General features: G+C 36.6%; 1 protein-coding gene across 2 annotated transcripts; it reads left to right on the top strand.

The window, feature by feature from the left end:
* Window positions 1-289: 289 nt before the first annotated feature.
* On the top strand, window positions 290-24,386 carry NSUN6 (NOP2/Sun RNA methyltransferase 6). Of its 2 annotated transcripts, XM_056334826.1 has the most exons (12): window positions 290-1,077; window positions 3,751-3,858; window positions 4,618-4,773; window positions 6,451-6,530; window positions 7,730-7,839; window positions 10,360-10,513; window positions 11,995-12,076; window positions 14,932-15,051; window positions 17,362-17,506; window positions 19,349-19,497; window positions 20,434-20,559; window positions 23,496-24,386. In XM_056334826.1, exons 2-12 carry the CDS (start codon window positions 3,784-3,786, stop codon window positions 23,706-23,708), a joined length of 1,410 nt encoding a protein of 469 aa, XP_056190801.1. In that variant the 5' UTR covers window positions 290-1,077; window positions 3,751-3,783; the 3' UTR covers window positions 23,709-24,386. The 2 variants fall into 2 exon arrangements, with proteins under 2 accessions (XP_056190801.1, XP_056190800.1); XM_056334825.1 differs by lacking the exon at window positions 290-1,077 and having other exon boundaries at window positions 1,108-3,858.
* Window positions 24,387-27,810: the final 3,424 nt, after the last annotated feature.

The raw sequence follows: 27,810 nt of genomic DNA, 5'->3' as shown, positions 1-27,810 counted from the left end.
CGCAGGCCGCGCTGGTGGCTCTCGGCTTGTGGGCCAGGCCCGCAGCCGCCCTTCCCGCGGCAGAGCGCTGCAGCACACCGCCACTTGCCGGCTCCGCCGCGGCGTGCCTGGCTGCCATGGTAACGGCAAGGCCGGCACCGCCCTGTCGTCCTCCGGCCAATCCGTGGCGGCCTCAAAGGCGGGACTTCCTGCCGCGGCCGCGGAGGGGGTGGGAGAGCTCTGGGGCGTGGCGGTAGGTGGCTGCCTGGCCGCGTGTCGGGGTCCGCGCGCTGCCGCGGGCGGGGGCTGGGCCCGGCTCTGCGCGCCCCGCCCTTCTCGTGGCGTCCCAGGGCCGGGCCTCTGTCCCCTCGGTGGGGCGGTGGCGGCGGGCAAGTGTCCCGCTGGGGTGCGCCGCCTCTCGGATACCCCTGGGCCTGGCTTGAGGTGCTGCACAAGGCCTCAGCGAGGCTGCCAACAGCTCCGCCCCCTTCCCACCCCACCCCCGGCGCTTTCAATAGCGGGGCCGGTGGGGCAGCAAGGGGGGGGAGCCCCGAATTCCGCTCCCCACAGCAATGAGCCGACTGAATTTTCCGTCGTGTGGGAAGGGGTGGGGAAAGGTCGTTGGAAAGTTAAATGTTGCCCGGCTTCTCTGGGTGCTGGCTGCCTTTGCCTTAGGTGCGGTGGTAGATCAAAGCCAGGTCCGCATTGCGTCCCCACGGTAGCTCCCGACAGCGGCAGAGGGGGATCCATAAGGAGATAGTGAACAGGGGGTGATGCTCCCGCAGGGGCTGTCTTCTGAAGTCAGTTTAAGCCTTCCTTCGGGCAAGGTGTACGGCACAGCAGGTAGAAGAAATAACGCTTGCAGGTTTTGAACTTGCCTCCTGCTGGTTTGTTTGAAGTTTGACTGTTGTGTCTGAAGAGGCACATACAGTCTCCGTCATCCTTCCCACCACACCTAAATTTGCAAACTTTTATCCTGTCCCTGCTCAACGGTGTTCCACAGCCTGGAATATTGCAAGCTGTTTGGTCTTCCCTTATTGGAAAGCCATTCCCCCCCTGCAGGTCATCACCTTTCCCCGCACCTCTCTAAGCTACATGGTATCTTTTCTGAGATAATGGCCACTGAAAGGGCATGAGTGCAGGCTGAAGCTGCAGGTTGTGTGAGTGTGCTCTGAAAGTGGTTTTAAAATTTCCAGGCTGCTTACAATGGTTTGGTTCTTCTGACTGCTCTTTTTAACCAAGGAATTGCTTTTCATTTTTGTGTTGTTCCTCTTCCTGAACTAACAATTTGTGGCTTTCTTGTATTTATCGTTTGAATGGATGTGTTGAGTCCATATGCCTTACGGTTGCTATGACAGAGCAGCTCTTCTGCAGCAATGTTTTGTACCAGGCCCTATGAACTAGTCGGGGTCAAGTCTTAACTTCTGTTATGTGTTCCTTGACTTCCTAAAGTATGGTATAGCACAGATGTGGCATCATGATTCTATGTGACATCTATCCTGTCTATATGGGGAGAAGTGAAATCTCCTTGGTTTTATTCCTGCTTTTCTGTTGGTCCTTATTATATTGCAGGCATTGTAGTATACTTGCCATCCTGTTTAGAAGGGGAGTGGTTTCTAATGTAATACAAGTTTTCTGGTTTGGTATGAAATTTCAAACTGTAGAGATTCTGCATTATTTGTTGACATAGTTGTCTTGTTAATTCATATCATGGGACTAGGTTCCCTTTAATAATATGTTTAGGGAACTTCATTACAGTTCTGTCATTTGTTTGCAATGTTTTCGACCAAGGGTTTTTGATTTTGAACACCTACTGACTCGTGTTTCATGGTAGTAGTCAGTCACATTTTAAAAACGAGGTAGAAACAAGTCTTGTTGCCAACATGCTGTCAGATCAGTAGTTGGTTTTCCATGAAGAAGTAACTCTAATTATGAGATCATAATTACCATGAGATCATAAAATAACCATTTAACATCCCCAAAAGATATCTTCATAATGTTAAACAAAAGTAACTGACAGGGCTCATAAGTAACACGTATTTCTACCATTTTCAAATATCTGCTTAGTTCTTTTCAGCTTTCCAGCTCTTTAAAAAGTTCACAAGTATGGGATTTTTTTTTAAATGCTAGTTTATTATGCTTCTGAAGAAAAAAATTCCAAATGTGAGCCATATGTGGGGTTTTTGGGTGCGTACCCCCCCCCCACCACCCTTAGCATAGGCATCCTAGGATAACAGCTCAAAGGCATGTCACATTGTCTGAACTATTAAAACTGAACTTTAGTAATTTCAGTTGTAGTATTAACTATTGTAGTACTATTGGATTTAGTAGAAATATCATGGTAAATTATTTTAGGTATTTTGTTAAGAGTCTAAAAAGAAGCTCATTAATTCCATTACAGTTTCTTTCTTTCAAAGGCTGCTAATGTTGGGAATAAGGCTTTGAAACTCCTACAGGTGAAACTGAAAACTGCCTTTCTCTGGGCTCAATAATTAAGTCACAAAATGATGTTCTTTTAGTATTAAAACTTCAGCTGAACCTGAAATACCAAAAAAAGGTATTTTTGAGGCAGTTTGTGACAAATAAGTAAAAGTGACAAATAGCCTTTTAGTCAAATAGAATTAATACCAAACTCCCGCGTATTTTCTCCAAGTATGTTTAATGCAATGAAAATGTAGTATGTTAGTATTCGAATTCCCTTGTTATGGATTGAATAAACCTCAGTGATGGGTACAGGTGTTCTCACTTTCCCTCCATGTAAGTTAGTATAAATAAACTATTAAATTTTTAGGAAGTCTCATTTCAGACTGAAGTGTATGTAATCTTTCAAAATTGAGGCAATATAGTGGTGGGTAGATAGAACTTGGGAAAATAACCGTATTTTATTACTAACAGAGAAAAATAAACAGAAAATAATTACGAAGAATAGAAGCTGCATCAGCGCTGAGCTACAATAGGGGCTTTAAAGCTGGGCTTTGCTGAAGGAATTAAGGCAACATCTGAAAATTTATTGTAGCTTTTAACCATGTAGTCTTTCACCAGACAGCTTGAAGATTTTGAGTAAGAATCAGCAGAGCTTCTCTTGTATTAATGCCTCACTGTTCCCACTGTGAATTAATGTCAAGACACAACTCTTATTTATAGTCCTCCCTCCTTTAATTTTTCAAGTATATATGGAAAAAATAAAAAGCTTTGTCAACAGTCATGCGTGTGTCCCCCTGTTATGGAGTTTGAACAATTTGAACTATGGAGGAAACCTAAGAAGTTAAGCTTGAGAAAAAGGGAAAAATTAGAAGATTATTTCTAAAAATGAACAGATCTGATGACATAATAGAATAAGAATTTCAAAGATGGAACTTGGAAGAGTCAAAGCTAAATTCTGGGAGGAGCCTTTGTGAGTGAATTCTAGGACTAAACAACAAGTTCTCCCCAAGGATAGGTAGGGGAGATTTAACAGGACAGGATTTAGAGGTGGTGACGCTTTCATCAAATTTCAAACACTGATAACAGTAGCCTTGGAAGGTATGGCTGGTATTCTCATTGTAATGTGATGGCAAATGCTAAACATGTCAGTGAGCACATTCTGAAATGTAATTAACAGTATTGTTCCAGCCATAACCTGAGCAATATTTGGAATTTTAAGTACAGCAAAATTGCATTATTAAAACGGAAGAATCAGAAACTGCAGCTTAGTTTGTGGGTACATCTTATGTTACATTTATAAACTTACATAATATGACAAAAACTGTTAAAATATTTTGCTTCTTTCAGTTCTTTACCAGCAGATTTAAAAACTAAAGGAAGATGTCTTTTTTCCCCAAAATCTCTTTCCAATGTGAAGTTGAAGAGTATCTCACCAAAGTGTTCAGAAATAATGAGGTATGTGAAATAGGTGCTACTAATCATCAACAAATACTCACTAATTAAACTGTTAATATTCCTTTGACTTAATACTTTGTGCGACTTTAATATGAAGACAATACCTTACTGTAATATATTAGACACAGATTTTTATATATAGTTCTATTTAAAATATAAAGTTGTTCTTTATGCCTGTTGGCTCAAAGTAACACAAAAATATTTAAACTAAACTTAAGAGTAAATCTGAGATTTTGGTTTTGGGTCTCACTGAAGAATGATTGCAGAGAATTAACCACGTAATATTGATGAGAAATACTCCCTTACTCCAGTTTAGAACCAAAAATGCTATAGACAATCTATGAATTCCTAATGCCAATGGAGACATAAATGATGTTTTCGTATATTGGGATAAGAGTTTTTAATTCATTGTTTTGAATCTACTCTTCCATCTCCTTAGGACTGCTCTTTGTACAGTATCATAGATATCACTGTGCTCTATATGTATATATATGTACATATGCTCTTATGCAGCCTGTTTACAATGATCTTGCTAATATGAATGTTTTTGCAACAAGTTCTTTTCAATAAATTTTTGAGGTTTTCACTGGAATTAGGCCTCCAGACATAGACATGCCTCACTATTGCACACCACACAACCATATTCCTCCATTTCTATAGCGCGTTTATTCAATGCTTTTTTTTTTTTTTTTTTTTTGCACTGAGCAAGGGGCTGCTGTGTGAATGTCTTTAATATAAAATATCTTCTTTCACTTTCAGCTTATCACTGCTTTAGGCACAGAGGAAGTGGAGAGTAAATATCAATCTCTGTTAAGGCATCTATCTCATCCACCAGCTTTCACAACTGTTAGAGTTAATACCCACTTGGCCTCGGTGAAACATGTGAAAAAATTGCTGTTTGAAGAGATCCAGAAGGTATGTGCAATTTCTTTGTTACAGCAAAAATAACAGGATATTTCATCTGTTGCCTGATTATGAGAACTTTTCATTACTGGAAACTATTCCTTAGCTTAATATATGTCCACTAGTATTAACATTTAATGCAATCATATTCATTTCCTGTCAGCATTAAATGTCAAATGAAAATTCATTGTCTAGCAGTATTCCTCATCTAATACTTCTAAGAAAGGCAGTAACAGAGGGAGAAGACAACCAACTTTTTCATAAGATTCAGACCTTAGATAGGATTAGGGTACTACTGTAGTAAACACTGTAAAAGCATCAAAAGTCTAGAGAAGATGGTAGAAAGAGATAAAAACTCTAGTTCAGTATGCCATGTTCAGCGTGTTTAAAACATTTTTATTAATGATCAAAGGAGAATGGCTGTATGTCTCATTGCACAAAATGTTTAGGAAAGTGAGAAAAATATGTGTGTTTTACAAACTGGAGCCAGAGTTATGCCCTGCAGTTCTTCTGTTTTCTTTTTTAACCTGTTTTTAATAGTTGTATAATTTTCTGGATTTTTACTTAACTAAACATTTATTTATCTGATAATATGTAAGACATTGTGTGTAAGTAGATTATTTTGAAACTCTATCCTAGATCTTCACTCTGTCTAAAAAGATCCAGTTCTTCTTTAAGTAAATTATTAATGCTTGTGGGTGTACAGGGAGCTATTGCATGACAGGAGCCAAGATGTTTCTGTGATGCAGAGGAGTTGACAGTATTCTGCTGGCTGGAATGGTAATGAGTTATCCTAATTTTAGCTTGATCGTAGAAATCTGGAAATGGGTATTGCAGTATGATATTTTGATTCAAGGGAAAATGCTTTACTGAAAACTGAATTAAGACTCGCTTTTGGTAATTTTTTTGTGTTTTTTTAGTGTGGTTATATTGGAAAATGAAACTACGTAAGTTTTTGACAAAAGAATGCTCATGGATTGTTTTCGTTCTTAAGAGAAAATACTTTTTTATCAGATACAAAATAATTTATGGTTTTGCATGTTTTGAGGTTATATTTTAGAAAGCTTAGGAGAGAAGACACAGTCTTTTTGAAGTCCAGGAACAATTTCAAAATGCCAAGCTGTTGTTTTTTTCAACTATATGCACAACTCGGCTCTCAGCACCCAGTCGAAGTTAAGCTGAAAAGAAAGATAAAAATACTGCCAACCTGGCATATTAAGTAAGACACACAACACATCAGTAGAGTTAAACAGTGATTTATAATTAATAACATCAAAAAGATAACACAGAATCAACCTTCTGATAACGCACAGCTTCTCTGGTGGTGTTACTGTGGTCTGATGAGAACTCGACACAACCTTCTTCCAGAAGAAAGCAAAAATCTGTGGGAGGGTTATGAGTGTCTGAATGCTGTCCCAGTCCCTGACGTCAGTTCTCGGTGATCCCTTTCTGGCCTTGTTATTTCTCAATTTATTAAATGTTTAGTCTTTTACACCAGTATTTTTAATATGAAGTGTCTTCTTCCACACTATTTCCCAGCCTCTGTTAACTGTTTTCACTAAATTTCTTTTTTTGTCTCTACAACTATAAATTATGAATAGAAAAATAGTTTTCAGCCTAATTACTTTATTATTAGGTTTTTCACTATCGCTTCATAATTATGTTTTGGGTTTTTTTTAAATGAAACAGCAATTTAAAGAACTATGTGTTCCAGTTCTTGAGCATCCGAAACTCCAGGACATCTTATTAATTCCTGTCATTGGACCCAGGTTTGAAATTTTCAGTCTTTAGCCTTAAACCATCATAACACATATTTTACTTATAGATTCCTTGTTAAACAGTTATGATAATTAACTCTCTATAAATGAAGCACAATTTCATTTATATTAAGACTTATTGGACAGTCCATATCCTAACCAAGTCAAGAATTTTAGTCTTCAAAAGATGTAAGAAAAGATAGAGAGAGTTCTCTCCTGATTTATGAGATTAACATTTTATAGGGAAAATGTAAGATAAGTACGTCCTCCCTGGAAAGCTAGGTAGGTTGCAGATGGAAGAACTAAACTTTTGCAGTGGAATATAGAACTATAGCAAAATACAGGTTTTTATTCCACTGGAATCAAGTCCAGCGCAAGACTTAGGGAGACTAGATCAATGATGCTTAGAGGATTACTAAATCAGTTTTATGCCCTACAAAATGACTATCTGTTCTTAAAAATTAAGATATGTTTAGATATTTCCCATGTTGCATCTGTGTCTACCCCTATGGAATTTCTTCATTGTTTTATTGAATTCACTGATGGGCATTTTAAAGTATATTATTCATAATGAAGACTAACATACTTCAGATTCAGTTTATATCATGATTAGATAGAAATCGTTAACAAATAGTACTAATATGTGAATGCTCTACACTCAAAATAGCATTTCATGCTCTTATTTATTCTTCATTCATTCATTTAATTCTCTTTTGTAGCATCTTTTCCTCAACATTCTATTCTTTTTATAATCAAATATATTTACACTTTAATAGGGTTGAATAACTATCTTCTTCACAGTTCTTACTGGCAAAGTTCCTTGCACCTGGTTATACATTTATTACAGAAGTATTTAGCAGCTGTTAAACACACACAAAAAAAAAATCACTTTATAATCATCTGGCCTAGGAATGGATAGAGGATTATTTCTCCATCCCAGTATAATTTATTTGTGTTCCTGTGTCGGGTTCATAATAGTGGCAGAATGTGTCCGAATCTGCTTTATTTTGAGAACTGGTTTCCTTCTTGGCTCTTTCCTTTGATTCCTCTGGGACTAAAATCTTTTAAGTGTAATACATGATAGTTAACCATTTTTTCTATTATATTGTGATGAAAACAGTATTTATGAACTAGAGTTTACTTGGGGGCTATTTGTTTTTTTTCAGTATACTGTTTTTTTAAAAAAATTGGACTACGTTTTGTATTTTTAGGCGAGATTTAAAAAAGCATGCATCTGAAGTCATTGTTGGAGCTCACTGTGGATACGCAGTACTTCGAGGAGCGCATGTTTATGTCCCTGGAATCATATCGACCTCAAGATGTAAGAGTTCTCTAAATACACACAGTAAAGTTGTAAAGAGGACAAAAAAAGTCACTCCTTGATGACAATTTGCACTAAATAGTGACTAGTGACTTTTTTTTTTCTATTCAGAGCTGAAATTAATGTTATATATATTTACCATAAATTACAACTATATTTTAAAGTTTTTCACTATGTTTGCATTATACTTGTAATAAATTATATGTAATTATTTCTCACCTGGCGTGTTTTAAATTCCTTTTTCCGTATATAATTCCTAGCTGAAGTATTAGTTCTCAAGGTTTTCAGTTTCTTTTTTGCCTTTGAAAATCTTTTTAAACAGCATGTTCAAAGAAAAAAACGCTTTAAAAGCCAGGTTTTAACTACTGAATACTGTACATTTTAATATGTAGAATAAACCACAGAAGTCTGCAGCTTTCGGGTCTTGTCAAAATAATAATAATAAAAAAAGAACAAAAGGAGTGCCACAACAGATATATCTGGATGGTAACTTGATGGATGTTGATTATTTAATAAACACTATTTCCAGATATGCTATTTCTTTATTCAGTCACAAAGGCACTTACCTTCATGATCTTGTCAGTCTCTAAGTTACAGATCTAAAAAACTGGTTCTTTTTTTGATCCATTGGCAATTCATGTGATATTGTTTGTGTATGACAGATCTAGTAAAAAGTTTTTGCTCTATTGAAGAGAAAAATCTTCAGTTTTAATGTCAGATTCATAAGAAATGGAAATTTTTGTTTCAATGCCTGTGAGAAAAGATAAAATGTCTACATATACATCTTTAGTGTTCAGCAGCCTATTTATTTTTTATTTAACTCTCAAATAAACTTTATGTGAAATTAGTATAATTTTGGATGATTCATCTTATTATTCTATTGTGATGAAATCTACTAATCATCATGGTTCTTATTATTAAACAAAGTGAGTCAGGAGAGCATTTATGTAGCCACTTAACTTCATTGCCTTTCAGAAAAAACCTTCAAGAAGTTCTAAGCATGTGCTTAAGTCCAATTCACTGAACAGGAATGTTTTTCAATCTATGACTTGATAATGAAATAAGTATATTGCCGTGGCAGTTGTTGAAACTGCTTATTTAGACAACCTCATAAATATTCAAATCCTTCTTTGAGTCAACTAATGATTTATCATAATTGCTGCATGTAATTATGCATGCAACATCAATTCAAAGAAAAGATACTGTAAAACTTTAGGAACACTGCAGGGGAATTGAAGATAGGAAAATAAAAGAGCAGGCTACCCACTTGAGGCTAAATATAAGGCTGTATTAAGCACAGATGGTCTAACTAGGGGAAAAAAAAAAAAAAAAAAAGAGTATGGCAAGAACACACATTTAATCACTGAACTTACAACCCAAATGAGGGTAAACTAATTATGAGGGGGCTTTGACTTCAATTTAACTAATCAAACTAAGCCTTATGTTTATGGAATGCCAATATAAGCTACAAAAAGCTTAAGAAATGTACACAGTATTAATGCATTTTGAAAGGATAATTGACAGCAGAGAGCAAAATAAAATCTTCTGTGAGTACTGCAAAAAGTCATTGGCAGATATACTTGATGGAAGAGTTAAATTGCTTCAAGTTTTTGTTCAGTGAAGTTTAAGCAAACAATTGTCATTTTTGTCTCACATTCTGTAAATAGAATCTATGGAAAAAAATAAATGTTTAGTGGCTGCTCAACAGATACTACCATTTAAGAATTCCAGGACACTTGTGCATATTCAGAATGCCACTTGAAAATGGAAAAAAATCCTCAATACAATTCAAAGAATTCTTGGGAAGCTGAACTATCATTAGTCTTACTTGTCATATCTTCTGGCTGCTCCACCCAGTCAGACACATCAGAGATGTAATTTTGAAAAAAAATATTATTGGTGTCAGTGGAGGCCTTTATTTTTAAGCATATTTTTCAGCCAGCACTTTTGGAGTATTATTTAGATCAGCTGTTGCCTTACAGGGAAGAAAGCCACACCAGGAAAATTGTTTCAGCAAGAATATATAATAATTGTATCAAAGCAATAGTTAAGAGAAAAGCAGCTATAGCTATGTTCTACCTAGCTATTGAGAGGTCATTAGACAAACAGTATTAATGTCTTTGTACGGTAAACATGAACCAATGATGTTTCATGTACTTGTGTGCTTGGAGTACACCCAGGGGACCGAATCCTGAAGAGTGTACTTGAAACTTACGAGTGATCATGTAGTGATAAAATAGATTAAGTGAAGATTTGTCTAGCCTCTTAAAAAACAAGACACGCTGTCTGATTTGTAACCTTGTGTCTCCCAATAGCTCTAGTCATTTGGTAGCCATCATTCACCATGTACACTTTCAAGCCTAGTATCAGTTGATCTTTTTATTTGATGACATCAAGAAAGTTTAAAGTCTGCTATGATTTAGAAGTTGAAGTAGCCTACTGAAAATCATGAATTATTTGGTTACTACTGTCTTGCCAAGTATAATATTAATCGCAAAATTTATGTTCTTCTTTGCACAGTTATGAGAGCTGGAGATCTGGTCTCAGTTTATTCAGATATTGAAGGGAAATGTAAAAGAGGAGCCAAAGAATTTGAAGGAGTCAAAGTTTTCCTTGGAAATGGGATTTCAGAACTGAGTCGCAGTGAAATCTTTAGCTCAAGTGGCCCACTGAAGTAAGTCTATAGTCTGCAATATATACCTGCAGTCTGTGACTTTGTAAAGGGAAGAAGATGGGAAGATTCTAAAATGTTCTGTACCCTATGTGAAACCACAAGATGGCTTTCACTGAGACCTGTGTTGCATGTTGGGATTTCCAGTACTTTTTGAGAAGGGTTAGTTTCTGGAAATATAATAAATCATGCCTCCTGCTTGAAGTCTTCTGTAACTTCACAACTAACGAAGTGGCAATGTGATGGCAATTATGATTAAAGTACTACAGTAAGTATTAGCAGACTCAACATTTAGTTTCATAGTGATACCCAGATAACAGTTTACTTGAAAGGTAGGAGGAGGTAAATGGGAGCCTTTTCAGGATTTATGTTTAGCTTATGACTTCAATAATATAGAACAAACAGAAGTGACAGTCATTCTTACTGTGGCAAAATTGCATTTTGGGTAAATTGTTCTGTACCACTTTCCTATTTGGATGGAACAGAAGTGCAGCCTTGTCGATTTCTCCATCTCCTAAAAATATTTATAAGGGGTGGGGGTGGAGCAGAGGACAGAACATATGGTCAGATACCTTAAAAAAAATAATACCATTTGCCAAGGGAGTTTTCTATTTCACAATTACTTGCTTTTCTGTTTTGTTGCCAAAGCATATGGTTTGCTGTTCTTCTGTCAGCTAAAACACATATAAAAAGCAGTGTAGAAGAGCATGGATGTCAAATTAATGACCTAGACTTTATATCCTGAGAACAAACTACGAAAGATCTAGTAAAAAATATTACATTGTCAGAGGATTTCTGATTTATTAGAGCTTAAATATAGTAGCAGTGGTAGGATATACCTGTTGAGTTGATGACATGGAATGGCAGTATAACAACGCAAATTGTTGTCCATTTCCCTGTACATTTGTCTTAATGAAATCTGTGTCAGAACTTCATCCATATTTAAAGGGAGTTTTTTTAGGTTGCTTCGAAGTTCAAACCTTTGCTTTGCAGGTAAATCAATGTTCCTGTAAGGCTTTTGAAATAGAATTCCTTTAGTTATTTGACTGAAATCTCAGAGGAAGGTCTAAGTAGGAAATCATATGCCAGTGCCTAGTGCATACATGGCTACCAAAAGCGGTTATGGTCTGAAATTAACATATTTAAATCTGGTTTTATGCATTTCTTTACATTATCAAGACTTGGATTAGATCTCAGTTTGTATTGTGTAGAAAAAAAAGATAAATTTGCTTTATGCAATTTTTAGAGATATTTCCAATTTATAATATATTACATTTTTTGTTATGGTTTTCCCAACTTAATGATGTAATTTCAAAGAATATAATTACAAAATTGTAAAAATATTTTTTAGTTTATGTGTAAGTGCTTTCATTTTTGTGAGAATATTGTTTCAAGTTTCAATTTTTAAGCATAATGATTTTAATGGAATACTGTTAAAAATTATAAATCTGTGTAGTTGAAATATTTTTTTTCATGTTCTTCAGTGGGATGGGCGTACGAATGATAGAGCCAGTCTACCTTAGTCCTTCGTTTGACAACGTGCTACCTAGTCATTTATTTTTACAGGTATGTTTTGTTACAAAAAATTAAAGTCTGTACTATTTGCAGAATAATGAATATCCTCTAAGCACAGATTAATACTTTATGTATTCATTGCGTGTTAAGGCATCTAATTAACTCTTTAAAGAAAACAAATCATTTAGAATGAAGTCAGTATCTACATGTAGGGGGTTTAATCATACTGTGTTTGATATACAGTAAGGGACTTCAAAGGGATTTAAGAGACTTCAACTTAAAAACTTAGAAATTGTTTTTGTACAGATGCTTTGCATAGAACTTTTAGATTTTGGACTCTGCCTATGAACTCTGAAATGTGAGCCTCTTTTAGGGTACGTACTTCTGTAGATAATAATCTCAAAATATTAGGTTGACAGAGTTGAAGAGAAAATCCTTATATTTTTAGGCCTAATGAAAAAAAATCCACCTGAAAAAAAAAAGTATGAAAAATCTTACAGCACACAGCTTTCACTGCCTCTTACCATGAAACTGCACAGCTTCCAAAGAATGATAAATTTTTGTGTAGTTTTTAGTGTAGAATTTTAGAACTTATTTCAAACTAACTTTTCCTTTCACGTATTTTATATTTATGATACTTACACTCCTTTTCCCTCTCAATAAGACTAATTAAAAGCAATACTCAGGCATGACAACTGGCCACTTGTGCTACGTTGAAACATGGGCTGATCAAAGCATGGAACTTTCTAATTTTCCTAGATCAGGTAAAATTATTGATTTCAGTTTGCCGACACAAAGTGAATACCTCAGTTAGATCTCCAAGACACTTAGTATGCCAACAATGTTATTGCATTTTTTTGATATAAATATGATGATTTAGAAACAGGTTTTAAAACAAAATCAAGCTGTCCAGCCTTCAAAAAAAAAAAGTTATTTTAATCTTTAAAGCGAATGTAAATTTTATCTCAAATAAGCCCTTGCTCAGAGATTTGCTCTGAAATTCTGAGTTATCTCCTCATTTGATTTGTATAACTATCACTCAGACAGTAAGTCCTTTATTACAGTGAATTTTCTTAGTCACTATTTCTTTTGTCAGAAGAGTCAGTCCAGCAGATGAGTTATTTTTATGCATATATTCTGTTTGTAATTAATCTTAATATTTTTAAATCACCATAAACACTGTGGGGAAAGGGTAGGTTATCAAACAATATATTGTCTCATGGTCTGTAGTAAAGGAGAGGCCTATACTTCCCTGATTCAGCAGTACTCTGGTACTTACTTTCAGCGAACAGAATTGTTAGAGAGGCAGGTTATTTAAGAGACTGGTTCACATGAGAATTTAGATCATACTCAACTTCTTGTCCATCAGGATCTCCAGGGCCTTCCCTCCAAAGCTGCCTTCTAGTCAGTCAGACCCAGCCTGTACTGGTGCATGGGGTGCACCAGGTGCAGGAGTTATTGTTTCGTTTTGTTGAGCTCCATGAGATTTCTGTTTCTCCATTTCCCCAGCCTGTCAAGGTCCCTTTGAATGGCAGCACAACCTTCCAGTTTATCAATCACTCTTTCCAGTTTTATATCCTCTTGAAACTTACTTAGAGTGCACTCTGCCAGTGACCCACCTGGGGCATACCACTACAGACTGGCCTTCAGCTGGACTTTGTGCCACTGATCACAGCCCTTCAAGCCTGGCTTTTTTGAGTTGAACTTGCCATGTGTGAGATGAATTAACATGCATTTTTTTTGAACGCCGTGGCATGGAAGTAGTGCATTCACCTCTGGGGCCCTCAGCATAAGAGGGACATGAACCTGTTGGAGCAAGTCCAGAGGAGGGCCATGAAGATGATCAGGGGGCTGAAGCACCTTTCCTGTGAAGACAGGCTGAGAGAGTTGAGATTGTTCAGCCTGGAGAAGAGAACACTCTGGGGAGACCTTACAGCAGCTTTCCAGTGTAGGCGGCCTACAAGCCAGCTGGAGAGGGACCTTTTACAAGGTGAGGTAGTGCTAGGACAGGAGGGAACAGCTTTAACCTGAAAGAGGGTAGGTTTAGATTAGGTATTAGAAAGAAATTCATAACTGTGAACACTGGAAATGGTTGCCCAGAAAGCTGTGGATGCCCCATCCCTGGAAGTGTTCAAGGCCAGGCTGGATGGGGCTTTGAGCAACCCGGGCTAGTGGAAGGTGTCCCTGCCCATGGCGGGGGTGTGTGGAACTAGGTGATCTTTAAGGTCCCTTCCAACCCAAACCATTTTATGATGATTGTGTGGAACTTGAAACTGCTAACCAAAGACAACATGTAGTAAAGACAATTTTAAAAGGATTCTATACCTTTGTGTTGAACCAAGTTAGAAGAGAATCTTTCAGAGTATTTCCATATTGCATAAGATGCAATACTGTGCACAATTATTGCATATTATTTCTCTTCAGTCCATCTGTTCTGTTTATACGATTAATTGCACAGTTCAGCTTCTTGGTACTTCAATTCAGCAAGTTTAAACTCCTGCCTATTGATCTTACTGTTCATTACTATACTACACCAATATGTTCATATAGTAAATGTTCCAATAAACAGGTCAATATAAGATAGTTGTAATGTACAGAGCTGCTCTGTGTCTGTGATAGTATCAACTTGTTCTATTTTGATTTCTAGCACTGTAGTGTCCGTAGTCATGACCCCTTAACTTCAGTCATAGATACTTGTATATTACTTTAAATAAAAAAGGAGCCACTGGAGACTTCTGACCTATACTGTCTCTTTTATATAATCCAAATACTTCATTTTTTGTTAAGGAACTGACAGCAATGTCATAGTTATCTTCACTGCTGAATCAATTTTTGTTTCAATGAGTTTGTCATTCCTTAATGCAGGATATAAGGTTTGAATTCTCCCATATTTGTTTTTATGACAGAACTTGCCTTCTGTGGTTGTGAGCCATATTTTAAACCCTCAACCAGGAGAGAGAATTCTAGATATGTGTGCTGCACCTGGAGGAAAAACAACCCATCTTGCAACATTAATGCATGACCAGGTAAGAGAAAGTCATCGAGAATTTTCTGTCTCAGTGAGGAAAGCCTGATCACTGTTCATTTGTGCAGCTCACGTCACTTAGCCGTCAGGGTGCACAGATAATTTACAATAGCAAACAATTAATATTTTGAACATTCTGCTTACCAATATATTTTGCTACACATCAGAGTTACTGAAATAGGCACAGACTGTCTTTATCAAATAGTCACCATCACATTTAAGACCTTATTTGCTGCAAATTGGCCTGTTGAAATATGTTTGACTTCACTTTTTAAATGTTACTAATTTACTTGTAATGGAAGAATTGGTAACATGCAAGGCAAAGTTACGCAGGAATATGCTGGGTTCATGAAAATGAGAATATATGGAAATCAGGGGTTACTACTATGTGCTAAAAGAATGCACAACAGGCTGTACAAAAATTTATTAAAAAGTTTCTAATCCAATTAACTTCTAAGTAAAAATTATCAATTATGCAATACAGATATGATTTTAGACTGAATTTCTAGTCTGAATTTGTCATTCTAAGGTAGAAGGTCACAAAACCAAAAAATATCTCATGAGAAAGTAGCAATATGAGAAGAAGCAAAAAATAGTATTTAGAGAAAGACAAAGCAAAATCACACACAAACCAAAAAAGAATGTGGGTACAGGAATAACAATTTGCATATATTAAACTGTTACATGCAAAATGAAAGACTGAAATGCAGGTTACTCTTTTCTGGCAGAGAGGGGAAAAGTGTGCAATGTTTCCTCTAAAAATTTTGTAAGGTGCTAATGTGGTCATTGGAATAGGGTTATTAGAATATATCAGATTATTTAGAAATTTTGCAGTTACATTATACAGTACTTCGATGGTTGTGCATTAATGGGAATTACGGTGGCTAATGATGTGAATGTATTTAGAAAATACATGTATTCAGCTCTTTGATGGTTTGCTTATTGAAGTGTTTCTTCCATGCATTAGACAGTCATTAGACATTTTTTAGATAGATTTATAAAGCTTCCAGTCAAGAGTTTCAGTGTGATAAATAGAGAAAGTCTGTAAAAGCATGTATTTCTGTCATGGATTCATTTACATCTACACTCCTTCCATCCGTGTACATACATTTTGTGTAACTTTGCATAACTGTTTTTCTCCTTAGTCATTTTAGATATTTTGATTGTACTTACCTCCAGCTGAAGTGGTGAAGATTAAGAATACAGATGTTGAAATTTGACTAAGTACAGGATTTCATTTTAAGATATGGAGAAAATGAATTAGTAAATTTGCATTGCTTTTTGGTTCTTAAGTTCCATTCACAGTTTTTCTGTACTAATTTTCTATACACAGTATGTTAAATCATTAACATTTCAAAATATTTGAATCAATCTTTTTTTGATTTTTTTGGTTTTTTTTTTTTTTTGGTTTTTTTAACTACCTTAGTCATGTTACCCTTCCATAAGCCTCTAGAGAGCCATCACCAAGTAGGAAAACATTGCCATGTTTTCTCAGCAGGTTCTGTTTGCTATAGCAAATAGCTATAGTAGAGTTTTTTTGTCTTTTTTTCTGTTGGGTTTTTTTTTAAGATAGTATTAATGTTCTAGATTTTACTGATACTACTGTTTGCACTTACAGATTTCACCTAGCAGGTAGGGGTGTGTGACTGTTTTGATTTATCGTGGGACAGGAGAAGAACTCTTATTCTTTCAGAAAAGGAATAATGTGTGATTCCCCTTCCCCCACGTCTAAATCTATTCTAGTATTTACAGTATTTCCAAAAGTAAAGTGAGTGAGAACTGCTGCAAGTGTAACAGGACATTACAAGTCTGAGCAAGCCAGAGTGTCGCTGTGGGCCTCATTTCCTCAGGACAGAGCTGTGTGTGATCCTGTTTCCTACCATCTCCATGCAAATTTAAAACCTGTTGACCTATTTTAAGATGTACTTGTAACTTCTACCCTCCTTCAGATGATTACATTTTTACCTAACTTAGTGATCAGTAAACCAGTTCAAAACAACAAAAAAAAGAAACAAACAAAAACCCCACTTGCCAGAAGCCAGACATTTTAGGGTCCCTTAGGGAATGACTGTGCCAAGCAGCTAGTGCTGGGCAGAGTGCACACAGCTTCCGACTAGTATATATCCTAATGCAGGTATCACAGAAAATATGGTTGAACAAGGACTACTGGAATGTGGATTTAAGAATAACAAAATGACGTAGGGAAAACTAAGCTTCATTCATTACAGTGCTCATGGGGCAAGGAGGAAAGCAGGAACTGCGCATCCATTTAATTCCTATGCTTTCAATAAAAACTTTGCTTCCTTTTCAGGGTGAAGTAATAGCCATGGACAAGATCGCTAACAAGGTCAAAAAGATTAAGCAGAATGCTGAATTGCTACAGTTGAATTGCGTTAAGGCCTTTTGCTATGATGGAACAAAGGCGCTTTCATTTGAGAAGAAAGGGGATGAACAAGGTAGAGTAAACATCTTGGGTAGTAGTAGCGTTTAGAAGAAAATTGTAATGTTTTGCACCAATAGTGTTAAATCTGCTACAGGTCTACAAGTCCTTGAGATCTTGGCAGATACCTACTTGCTTCAGCTCTGTGAACGCTCTTTTACTTTCTAGTCTTTTGTGATTATCAGCTTCTCCACCAAGCAAATAAAAACCTCAAACTATCTGTCCTTATCACAACCTAATATGCTCACAGGCAATGCATTCCTTTCCCAGATAATATCAAAGACTGAAGAAACCCTAAAACTTCTTTTATGATAACGTTTAACCCCATATTCCAAATTGTTTGACTTAGTCTCAGGAAAAAAATATTTTTGCAGAATTGCTTGGGTTTTCTGCCTCAGAATCCTCATCTCTAAAATGGGGTTATTAATACCTAACTCCCAGGAGTGCTGCAAGGTTTAGTTCAGTTATGTTTGTTCAGCTGTTCAGGGGAAAGTTCTATAGAAGCACAGTGTATTATTTTAAGTTAATTTCATTTGCTTTTCTGAAGTGCTGTATTTATGATACTGGTTCTGTTCCCATGATGGAATGATTTAAACATAATCTGCCGTCTTGATTATTTTTAGTTTGTTGTGCAAAGTATGCTGTTCTTTCTCACTCTTTTTTATCCCAGTCACTGGTTAGCCTGAGTAGGAATCAGGTTGCATAATTCACCTTCCTTTTCCCTATGCCTTGCAGTTATTCCTGCTTTGGAGGAATAAAGGTACTTTCTCAATAGGCCTACCATGAACATAAAATATTGTAGGTGCTATGTAGCACTTACACAGATGAACAAGAACTAGCTCTAATACTGAGAGATCATGAAGGCTTTTTGGTATATCCCTGCAAGACATGACATATTTTGAATGTTGTAGTAATAGACCAGAGGTAGATGAATCAGATAGACTCATTTTGTAGTGCTGGAACAAGCTAGGTAGCAGTAAAGTCACTCGTTTTCGCTTGTGACTTATCTTGAATATTTGAGGAAGAGGAGAAAAGGAGGTAAAGCATATATATGGCTCTCTTCCTCATTGGTTACTCACAGATACATATATGGAGCCACTTTTGTCTTGCTGATGCTGAGCCGAGTCATCTCTCTAACACTAAAGCGATAGCAACTTTTGGGCTGTTGAGCCAGCGGGATTCAGATGAAAGGATAGGCTCTGCCTACAGAAGTTACATATTTCCTCATCTATCCAGGTAACATGGAGAAATTGTTGTCGTCTTCACTATCCTTGTTTACTGAAGCGTTCTGCTGTGAAGGCAGCATGTGTCATGCATTAGAACTTGTAGTATTTCATATTATTATAAAGTGCTTTATTTCCTACAGATACATATGCGTCACAAGAAACAGTTATTATATAGACAGTCCAATTATTATTTAAGGCAGTCTTAATGCTTAACTACAGGCTTCTCCCAGTAAAGACCTGCACACTTGGTTCAGTTACGAGCTGACTGTGGTTAATTACAGCTTATATGTACAATGCTGTACCCAGCACCTCTGGCCAATCATATTCTAACATTTTTGTTTGAGTACTTTTACATTTTACTTTCAGATTATTAAATTAAGGTTAAAAAATACTATTGCCTAAAGGGATCATGTATTATTTGAGCTCACAGAACCAAACCTTCAGTTTTCCAGGAGATGAAATCTACCACCAGCAGTGCTGAGACTTGCCTCTAGCTGAGATGACTTTTGCAGACAATATCTACAGAACATAAATGTTTTATGTCAAGGAAGCAGTAACAGCTTGTCGTTATCTATGGTGAAGTCTCAAGGAAAGAAACCCCCACATTTTACATTACTAACTGCTTTTTACAGAAGGACCTCCATTCTTACCAGAGTCATTTGATCGAATTCTTCTTGATGCTCCATGTAGTGGGATGGGACAGAGACCAAACATGGCTTATTCCTCGACTTTAAAGGAAGTGACCTCTTACCAGCCACTACAGCGCAAGCTTTTCACTGTGGTATGTATTAATCATTGAGCAGAGAACCTAAATTGAACATAAATGCTTTTGCAGCATAAAATTTCATACTGAAAAATGGTGCCTTATTTTCTCTGCCTTTTCAGCAGTTAAGTAAAGAAGCGTTAGGATTCAGTTAACCTCTCAGCTCCACCATATCTGTTGCTAGGTGAAATCAATTTACTGGACCGTGGGAAAGGTGTATGTAAGCTATAGTAAATGAAAACCTTTGTATGTGTTATTTTGTTCCTTCAGTTTAATCAGTTTTAATTTATAATAATCACAAGGGTCTTTGCAGCAGCACAGACTCTTGTTAAGTTCACTGCCTAGAACTCCCAGGCAGTGGTGCTGTGAGGTATCCTGTGGGGTACGAGATGGAGTACAAAGCCAGGAGGCCATATTACAGCTTTTCACGCTAGTAGGAGTGTGCTGGGGCTGATGCTGAAAGGTAAGATTTCATGAAACTTGTCTAAATCTGAAATATATGTATTCAAAGTGAACCACTGCTTGAAAAGTGGCACAGATAGAGCTTCCGTGCCAAATATGTGGAAACAGTTGACATCTAATATCACTGATAAAAATATTGTGTATCCCATGGTTGGCAGCAGGTCGTGAAAACTGAACTAATCTGACTAATCTGTCTGGGATATGCAAAGCTGTACAAATAACAGATCTTACGAGGTAAATTATCTCAATGGTATTAATAAACTGTATGAGCTATAATGCTGATTTGGGAAGAAGAATCTTTCTAATCCATGGGATCCTTTACTGTATTCCCAGAAAAGAATTAGTATCCTAATGTCTATCTTGGAAAGATATGAGTTTAATTAAGTGCCAAGTTTTAATATCATAGCTTAATGGTTTCTTGGTTAATGTTGCTCAGTATAAAAGATTTTGCATTTAAAAATAAGCTGAATCGTTGTTTATTTCTCCCTGCAGGCAGTGCAATTGCTAAAGCCAGGAGGTGTTTTAGTATATAGTACATGTACAATTACACTCTCTGAAAACGAGGAGCAAGTTGCTTGGGCCCTGAAAACTTTTCCATGCCTCCAGCTTCAGCCACAGGTAATAGTATTTTTAGGGTACTTCACATAATCCAGTGAGCTTGTTTTGGCACTATAAAGTTACACGCTACATTTACTATCAATAAATCACCTACTTTTTCACTGCAGACAATTTTAACTGCTGTGGATAGAAATAACACAAGGATTTCTGAGGCTCTTTTAAATGTATTTTCACATTTAATTGAGCTTCATTTAGGGACTGTTAAGTAGCTTCTGACTGTGTACTGTGATTGTTTTGATTTGTACAACGGTCACTTACAACACAGGAGGGACAAAAAATAGTTCAGACAGGTTAAAATTTCTCTTGCAGTTGTTCTGTAACGCATATATTTTATTTTCTTTTTTTGCATATTCACAGGAGAGGTGAAAAAAATTTCATTAATGCCACTAAAGTAATGAATACTTGCATAAAGGACGGGAGATAAATGGAAAGAACCTTGTGTTTTGAGGAAGGAGGAATTTATGTGTATGGGAGCTATTTTTGCATTATGTATAGGAATGAGAGAACAAATTTATTTCAGGCTCAGTGTCCCTAGAATGTACCTTGTCTTCTCTGGAGTCAGTGTCTACCATTAAGATATCTGGGAGGAGGAAATATATAGGGAGATACTATAATTTTTTATCTATACTGCATATATTTCAAAAATATATTACCTTTATTAGTACCTTGAGAGAGTTTATCATCATATCATATGTGTCTCTCTTCCTCTTTGTTGATATGATGAGCTGGGTGGGTTAGTTGTTTATCATCATGGCTCTGAGGAGAAGTCTAACCCTGATACCTGTTGAGCTTATCTATACATTCTGTGATGACTTGTATCTGTCTTAAGTTTAAGCCATTTTTTAACTGATATTAAAAACATATACAATAGGTGTACAATGGAAATTATATGAAGGCTGGGAAAGACTTAACAGAACCGAAGCTTTTCGTAAAAGATCTGTATGTCAGGGTTCTTCTGCCTGTTTTCTCACCATCCATTTGCTGGGAATTTTTCAGTTCCAGCTGTTTCAACTGAGATTATACATTTCACCCAACAACATACAAATTGTACTCAATAGCATGACAAAGGAAAACACAAGCCCCACTAACTCAAACGCAGGATTAATTCTGGTTTAATAGACTTGCTCTCACCAGTAATATGAGCCTTGAATAAAGCACTAGTTTTCACATACAAATGCCGTATCTGTAAAAATTAAGCTTTTGTGTATAGTATATTTCTAATGCGGTGACACTGCACTGTTCATGCACAGAGAGTTTATAGTATCTTACAACCAGCTCCTCAGTAGTGTAAACTAAGGTCAACTTTTCCAATGAACAGGAAACGGGCGTCTAAGTCAATTTACCTCCCATTCCTTTATGTCTTTCCCACATTCTTTAGTCTCTCTGTGGACCCTCTTTATATACCCAGTCTGCTGTCTCCCATTTTCTCAGTTTGGGAACAGATCCTGGAATCGTGCCGGATAAGGGAAAAATGGGAGCTGGAGCCATAGACATTGATCCCATAGGTGGAGGTTAGCGCATGGCAGCTGATCCTTCTGTCAGTGCAGACTTACTTCCCCTTAGGGGTTTACACAAGAGATACTGTGTATCACTTTAACTGGAAGGAAAAAGGAAAAGGTAGACGAAAATTTTTTTCTGTCTTCGAGCAAGTCAGTTGATCCTGCATAATGCCATTTTCCCAAGACTTTTACCTTTCCATCCTTCTATTACATTACTTTGAGTCGCTACCCTTGTCTCCCGTTGTATGTTACTTTTTCTGTTTGCAATGGACATCTCTTTTTGTCTCTTACTGGGAAAGCACTGAAATCCTGCTGAGGGAAAGGAAGAGAAGAATCATGGTGCAACCTCTTGGCTGCCCAGCTTTACAGCACACAGTATGTGGCTAAGCAACTAACTCTCATCACGTGCTGACTGGGTGAGCTCATGTATTAGCAAAGTGTGACAGCTCAAAAAAAATCTCTGCTATAGACAGGCTGCATTATAGACTTCACTAGACTAGATTTACAAAGGAGATCCATTTTTGATATTGCAAAGCCAGCTTTTGCACATTTTGTTCTATCTCCTTACTGAATGCATTGAAAGACCAATCCAGCTAATTAGGGTTTTTTTTTCAGAAATCAGTGTCATCAATAAAAAGCACTCAAGGCTACTTACAAGAAATGCTGAGAAAAGGGCCGTGATTTTAAGTTCTTCTCCTCTCCAGGATTTTCATGCCGAATGTAATCTCCTGAATTCAGATACCAAAACTGTTCCTTTCTTTCTTTCTCTGCCTCATATACATATTTAACGGTCGTCCCAATTTACCTGTTAGTCTAATTACACGGCAGAAAATCTGAAGCTCAGATTTTTCTGCTGCATCGTATTCCAGAATGATGCCTCTTCAGGCAGTATTGTGGACTTGGGCTTTCAGTTTCTCCAGCTTAAGTTTTATTAAGGTGAAGAATACAGGCGTTTCTACTATTGTTACTGAGTGTATCAGTAACTGGCTACAGAATCACCATTTTTGACTTAACTCACAGCTATTAGCACAGAGAAGTCCTGAATCATTTAGAAGTGGCACCCTAAAACCTTTAGGCCTTCTTACTGCGTGGTGATTAACAGCTTTCTTGTGATGTTTCAGTCCTTTTGAGTAATGAGTTTAGACCTGCCTAGCTGTATGCAATAAGCACTCTAAACCACTGGGCTGAAGTGGGTTAGGTGCACCACCACCTCCTCGTGGTACTTTGGACCTTGTCTATATGCTCGCATACCTATTGGCCAGATGAAGGCAAGAAAGGAAGGGGCGTGTGACTTGGAAATCCGCCCCTGGTGTGGATGATATAAACTCAGCTTCTCCATGTCAAGAGTTAGGCAGCTCTGCATACACTTGGTGGAATAAATTTAGGGCATTTAACTTTATTAATGCAATAATTTGCTTTCCTTTGTTACTTAAAAAGGAACCTCACATTGGAGGAGAAGGCATGAGGGGAGCCGGACTGTCACTTGATCAGTTGAGGCTGCTGCAGAGATTTGATCCATCTGCTGTGACATTGCAAGAAATGGATATTAATTCTTTGCAAGATTCCAGGGAGGATGATCTGATTTCACTGGCGAATAAGGACTGTATAGGATTTTTTATTGCAAAATTTATTAAATCAAACAGTAAATAAGCATTTAGGAATGCAACCTGAAGAAATACCTCTGAGCCTAAGAACAGCTCAGACGTGAAGTGTGTTCCTTACCGCTGCAATGTTGCCAAGCCAACGGGCTGACGCAGGGTTGCTATGGCAGCAATAAAATCTGCCAGCTGTTCTGCTGGGAAAGAGCCACAGGTTGAAGAAAGTCATGTTTGGGGGGAGGGCAGCATCATATTTAAGTCTCCATTTGCTTTTGCATTTGCATCAGGCCAGTGCGTGAATGGCAACTACATTCATTCATACCGCTGTCTGTTCTACCTTTCCCCACGTGAGTGGCTTCTGTAGTGCAGCAAGCAGAGGAACAGGGTTTCTCTGGGAGGCGAAGTAAGCTACTTTATGAAATACAAACAGAAATAGATGGGAACTGTTATAATGAATTCTGGAAAAGGTAGTTTCTATGAAAGTTTACCAATACTTACATGTTTCATTAAATAGTGCTTCACGAAATACTGTAACGTTTTACAAAGAACTGTTTTATAAATTGATACTTAGAACCTCATTTCTCTTTTATTTTAATACAAGCAAGATTCTCTGTACACATAGTATATACACAAAATACGATTAGGCTTTGTAGCATGTCTTTTATAGCAGCATGAATATATTAAACCATCTCACTCTGGGAATGTAAATAAATAATGTTTCAACATCAAACTTCCCATGCATAAACTGTATTGGTTCTGAAATAGCCTATTGGACTGGCTGACAAGTGACAATTTTAAAATCAAACATTTGCAACAGAAGGGGCTACACTTGTGATTAATATATTAGAAGACAGAAAACAATGCATAATACCATCTGAAAAGTTGCAAATCACCTTTCAAACAACTAAGAATATTAATGCTTTATTGGTTAGAAAGCATCACCAGCTAAAGTAATATGAAAATCGAAACTGGGAAAGCATGCTAATGAGAACTGCCTTAATACACTGCTCAGAGTTTTAATAATCTAAATTTCTTAAAGGTGTTAGATGTATTTGAAAATTCTGCCTCAGTTCCAGTATTCTCTTTTCTCAGTATTGCTGGAACTGATCGTAACACTTAACATGAGAGGGAAAAGTAAGTACAATTTAAAGACGTAAAGTGACATCTCTGTGTGTGTGGTTTTCCTCTCAGTCATGAATTTCCAGTTTTTAGAAGTATTATTTGAAAAATGTCTATCTTTTCCACATAACTATTTGTTTGGATTTAGAGAAGTGATACTTCTTTTATAATTTGTCTTTATATTCTTCGAAGTGCTTTTGCATTTCCTTGCAATCACAGCAACCTATACAATTCTGTTTCTCAGTAGTCTGGCTGTTTACTTACCTTTGCTATAGATGCTTTGATACCGTATGTTTTCTACTGTTCTTAAATAAAACAAATGTCCCTTTATCTGTTCTGCCAAGATTGACTAGTACATCCTTTATGGGGCCTATCCTAGCAGTACAGGAAGATGAAATTCTTTACTACTCATCTACTTATGTTGGTTACACCTTGCCATTAACCACAACGTATCTGAAGATGATTTAAAGTCATTTTGTTTCATCAGTAGTAGGTGAGATACCCTATTTAGAATAATGAAAGCTCATACTATAAAATACAGTCTCTTTAGTCTAAATACGGCTGGAATAATTACTTGGTAACAAAAGGGATTAGTCTTTTATTGTAAGTACATGTTGAAATCTTTAACTCAGTGCTAGTAAAAAAGCATTTTCTTTTTGCAGAATACGTAAGTTCTGTAAACATGAATCAGCACACATAGACTATATACTGAAATTTGTGTACACATATAAAGGAAGGAACTTTGCCTTCAGTTTCAGTAGCAGGATTTGTGTGATACTGGATTTGAAAGAATTTAAGATTGCTGAATTTTTAGTAGAAGATTTTTTGAGGCATTCTCAGATTTCTTTAGTTTTCAAGAAGGTGATCTCTCATGACTTTATATGAGAAGTGTCAGGGTGGGGGGAGAAAAAGTAATTGACTTGTATTTGATTCCAGTGTAATTGCAGACCAGACTTCACCTGAAAAAAATTACTGATATCGGAACCGCTACAGTTGTTTCTGCAAAAATCACTGCTAGACTTAAAAAGAACACTTAGCATATTAAAGGGATAAGCCTCAGCTCTTTCCCCTAGGCCTCTCTCTCCTGGTAACTGAGGAGCAGGGGGTAAGACTTCTCCATCAGGGAGCTCAGAACAGAAACTCACTTAATATGCTCCAAATCATCCCTTCAGGGAGTCAGAGGCCTTCCTTTGACTACGGGCTTGGCTAAATTAGGTGACTAAAAGTTGGATGGATGCCCTTTTTTTTCTGTTCTTTTCTTTTCCAATCTTAGTGTGACTTTACCTGTAAGTGCAGGAATACTTTCTCATTGTCACAATTCTGTTGTATGTTTTATATATACATTTTTAATAGGATTACTTTCCTGACAAGAATGTTTCACACACTTAATCATTATGCTTCAGCATTTGGTGCTGAAGCACAATTGAAAAAATATATGTATCTTTATACTATATGATATAGTTATATATTAAATTTAAAAAGTTGTTATTGTAATGAAAGATTAACCGTACAAAATTGATAGATTAGGCATGCAATCAGATCCTGTCTTTAAGAAAGTCTGAAAAGTAGTTTTCTCTATTTTCAGAAATAGTTATTAGTAATAGTGCCAAATCTAAACATTTATTTTGGTCAATATAAAGATATTAAAATAGGCAGGCTAGTATAGTATGAAATTATTATACAGCTTATTCCTGTTTCGCTGTCATGGAGTCCACCAATTTTTAGATCGTAGGTTTTCATATGCATTTTAAGGAAAAAGGAGTATTTTAGTAAGAAACAGGCTGGTGATGGTGATCAACAAGAAATTACTTTGGAGTAGGTAGTGTTAAAATATAAAGAACCTTGGTTTTATGTTTAGTCTTTTAAAAAAAAAATTATGAGCAAATCCAGTTTTGTAGTGCTAGAATTCATTGCTGAGTAGGTAATCATGATAGGTAAAAGTGGTAAGAATAAAGTAAGAAAAGAGAACACAGATGAGTTAGAAGAACCAGCTTAATGTCTATTATAGCCGATATAAATTTTTTTTGAGCTGCGTAGGAACACATCTCTAGGGTGGTAAGTTATAAAAAGAAACTGTCTGTAAAACTACTGTAAGCTTATATATAACAGTTTGTTATATAAAAGTGGGGAAATAAATTATAGTCAAATTGCCAAGCAGTAAGTTTGACTGAATAACATTTGATTAAAAACATTCACAATAAAAATGGCATTCACATACTTTACAGATGATAGAAGAACTAAAATTTTAGTGAAAGATCTGCGATAAAGTAATAAATATAAGTAAATGTACACCAAAAACGTTATATTACACTCTGAAAAATAATTTCTCTGTTCTTCTTCTAGACTATGTAAGAAAGTTTTTTGCAATGTGCTTTATTTTCATGGACAGAATAGAATTAAAGTCAAAAGCATTTGGGAAACAGCTTTCAGCCTGATGTGTTAAAGCAATCAGAGGTCAAATGTAACCACAAACCAAAATAAACCTTGAAGAGGCTTTAGCAACTAACACAGGAGGTGGTTTACACTAACCCTTTTACTTTGAACAGATACAAGATTCAAAGCAATCGGACCACTCACTGCATTCCAACCAAGGGAATGATTAACGGACCACACTGGAACCTCTGCAGGTGTCACAGAATGTGATTACTTTACAAACCAACGGAGCTTAAAAATGCTAATTACTAACAAATTCATAAAAACCAGTATGTATTAAGGAGCAGGGTATTAGACCTGGGCAAGAACTGCATGTGTAAGTAACCAGAGAGGCAGGGAGAAAATAGATGTCTGCTTTCACTCAGGGTTTGAAGAGTGGAATTTCATCTCGTGCTCCATTTATAATAAGGGCCATAGGTTAAGAATTTACAGATTCTGTCAAAACAGGTACTCCACTCAAACTCACTGTGGCTTTAAAACCGGTCTTCATTAAGTAGGGTAGGGCCAAATTCTTAGGATAAACTATTTAATTTTACACCTTCAAGCAAAAATTGTGGAACTCTTCTCGAATTCTGTACTCCTGGTGCCAGACATAGAGTAGG

Source organism: Falco biarmicus, chromosome 4, assembly GCF_023638135.1.
Source record: "Falco biarmicus isolate bFalBia1 chromosome 4, bFalBia1.pri, whole genome shotgun sequence".
NCBI classification, from domain to species: domain Eukaryota; kingdom Metazoa; phylum Chordata; class Aves; order Falconiformes; family Falconidae; genus Falco; species Falco biarmicus.
This window is presented reverse-complemented; position numbering and strand designations above follow the sequence as displayed.

Excerpts from the sequence above, each read along its gene's own strand:
- NSUN6 (XM_056334826.1), top strand. The coding sequence starts at position 3,784 with ATGTCTTTTTTCCCCAAAATCTCTTTCCAATGTGAAGTTGAAGAGTAT. Across the intron at positions 7,840-10,359 it reads AATCATATCGACCTCAAGAT|TTATGAGAGCTGGAGATCTG; the intron begins GTAAGAGTTCTC and ends TTCTTTGCACAG. Across the intron at positions 15,052-17,361 it reads CAACATTAATGCATGACCAG|GGTGAAGTAATAGCCATGGA; the intron begins GTAAGAGAAAGT and ends CTTCCTTTTCAG.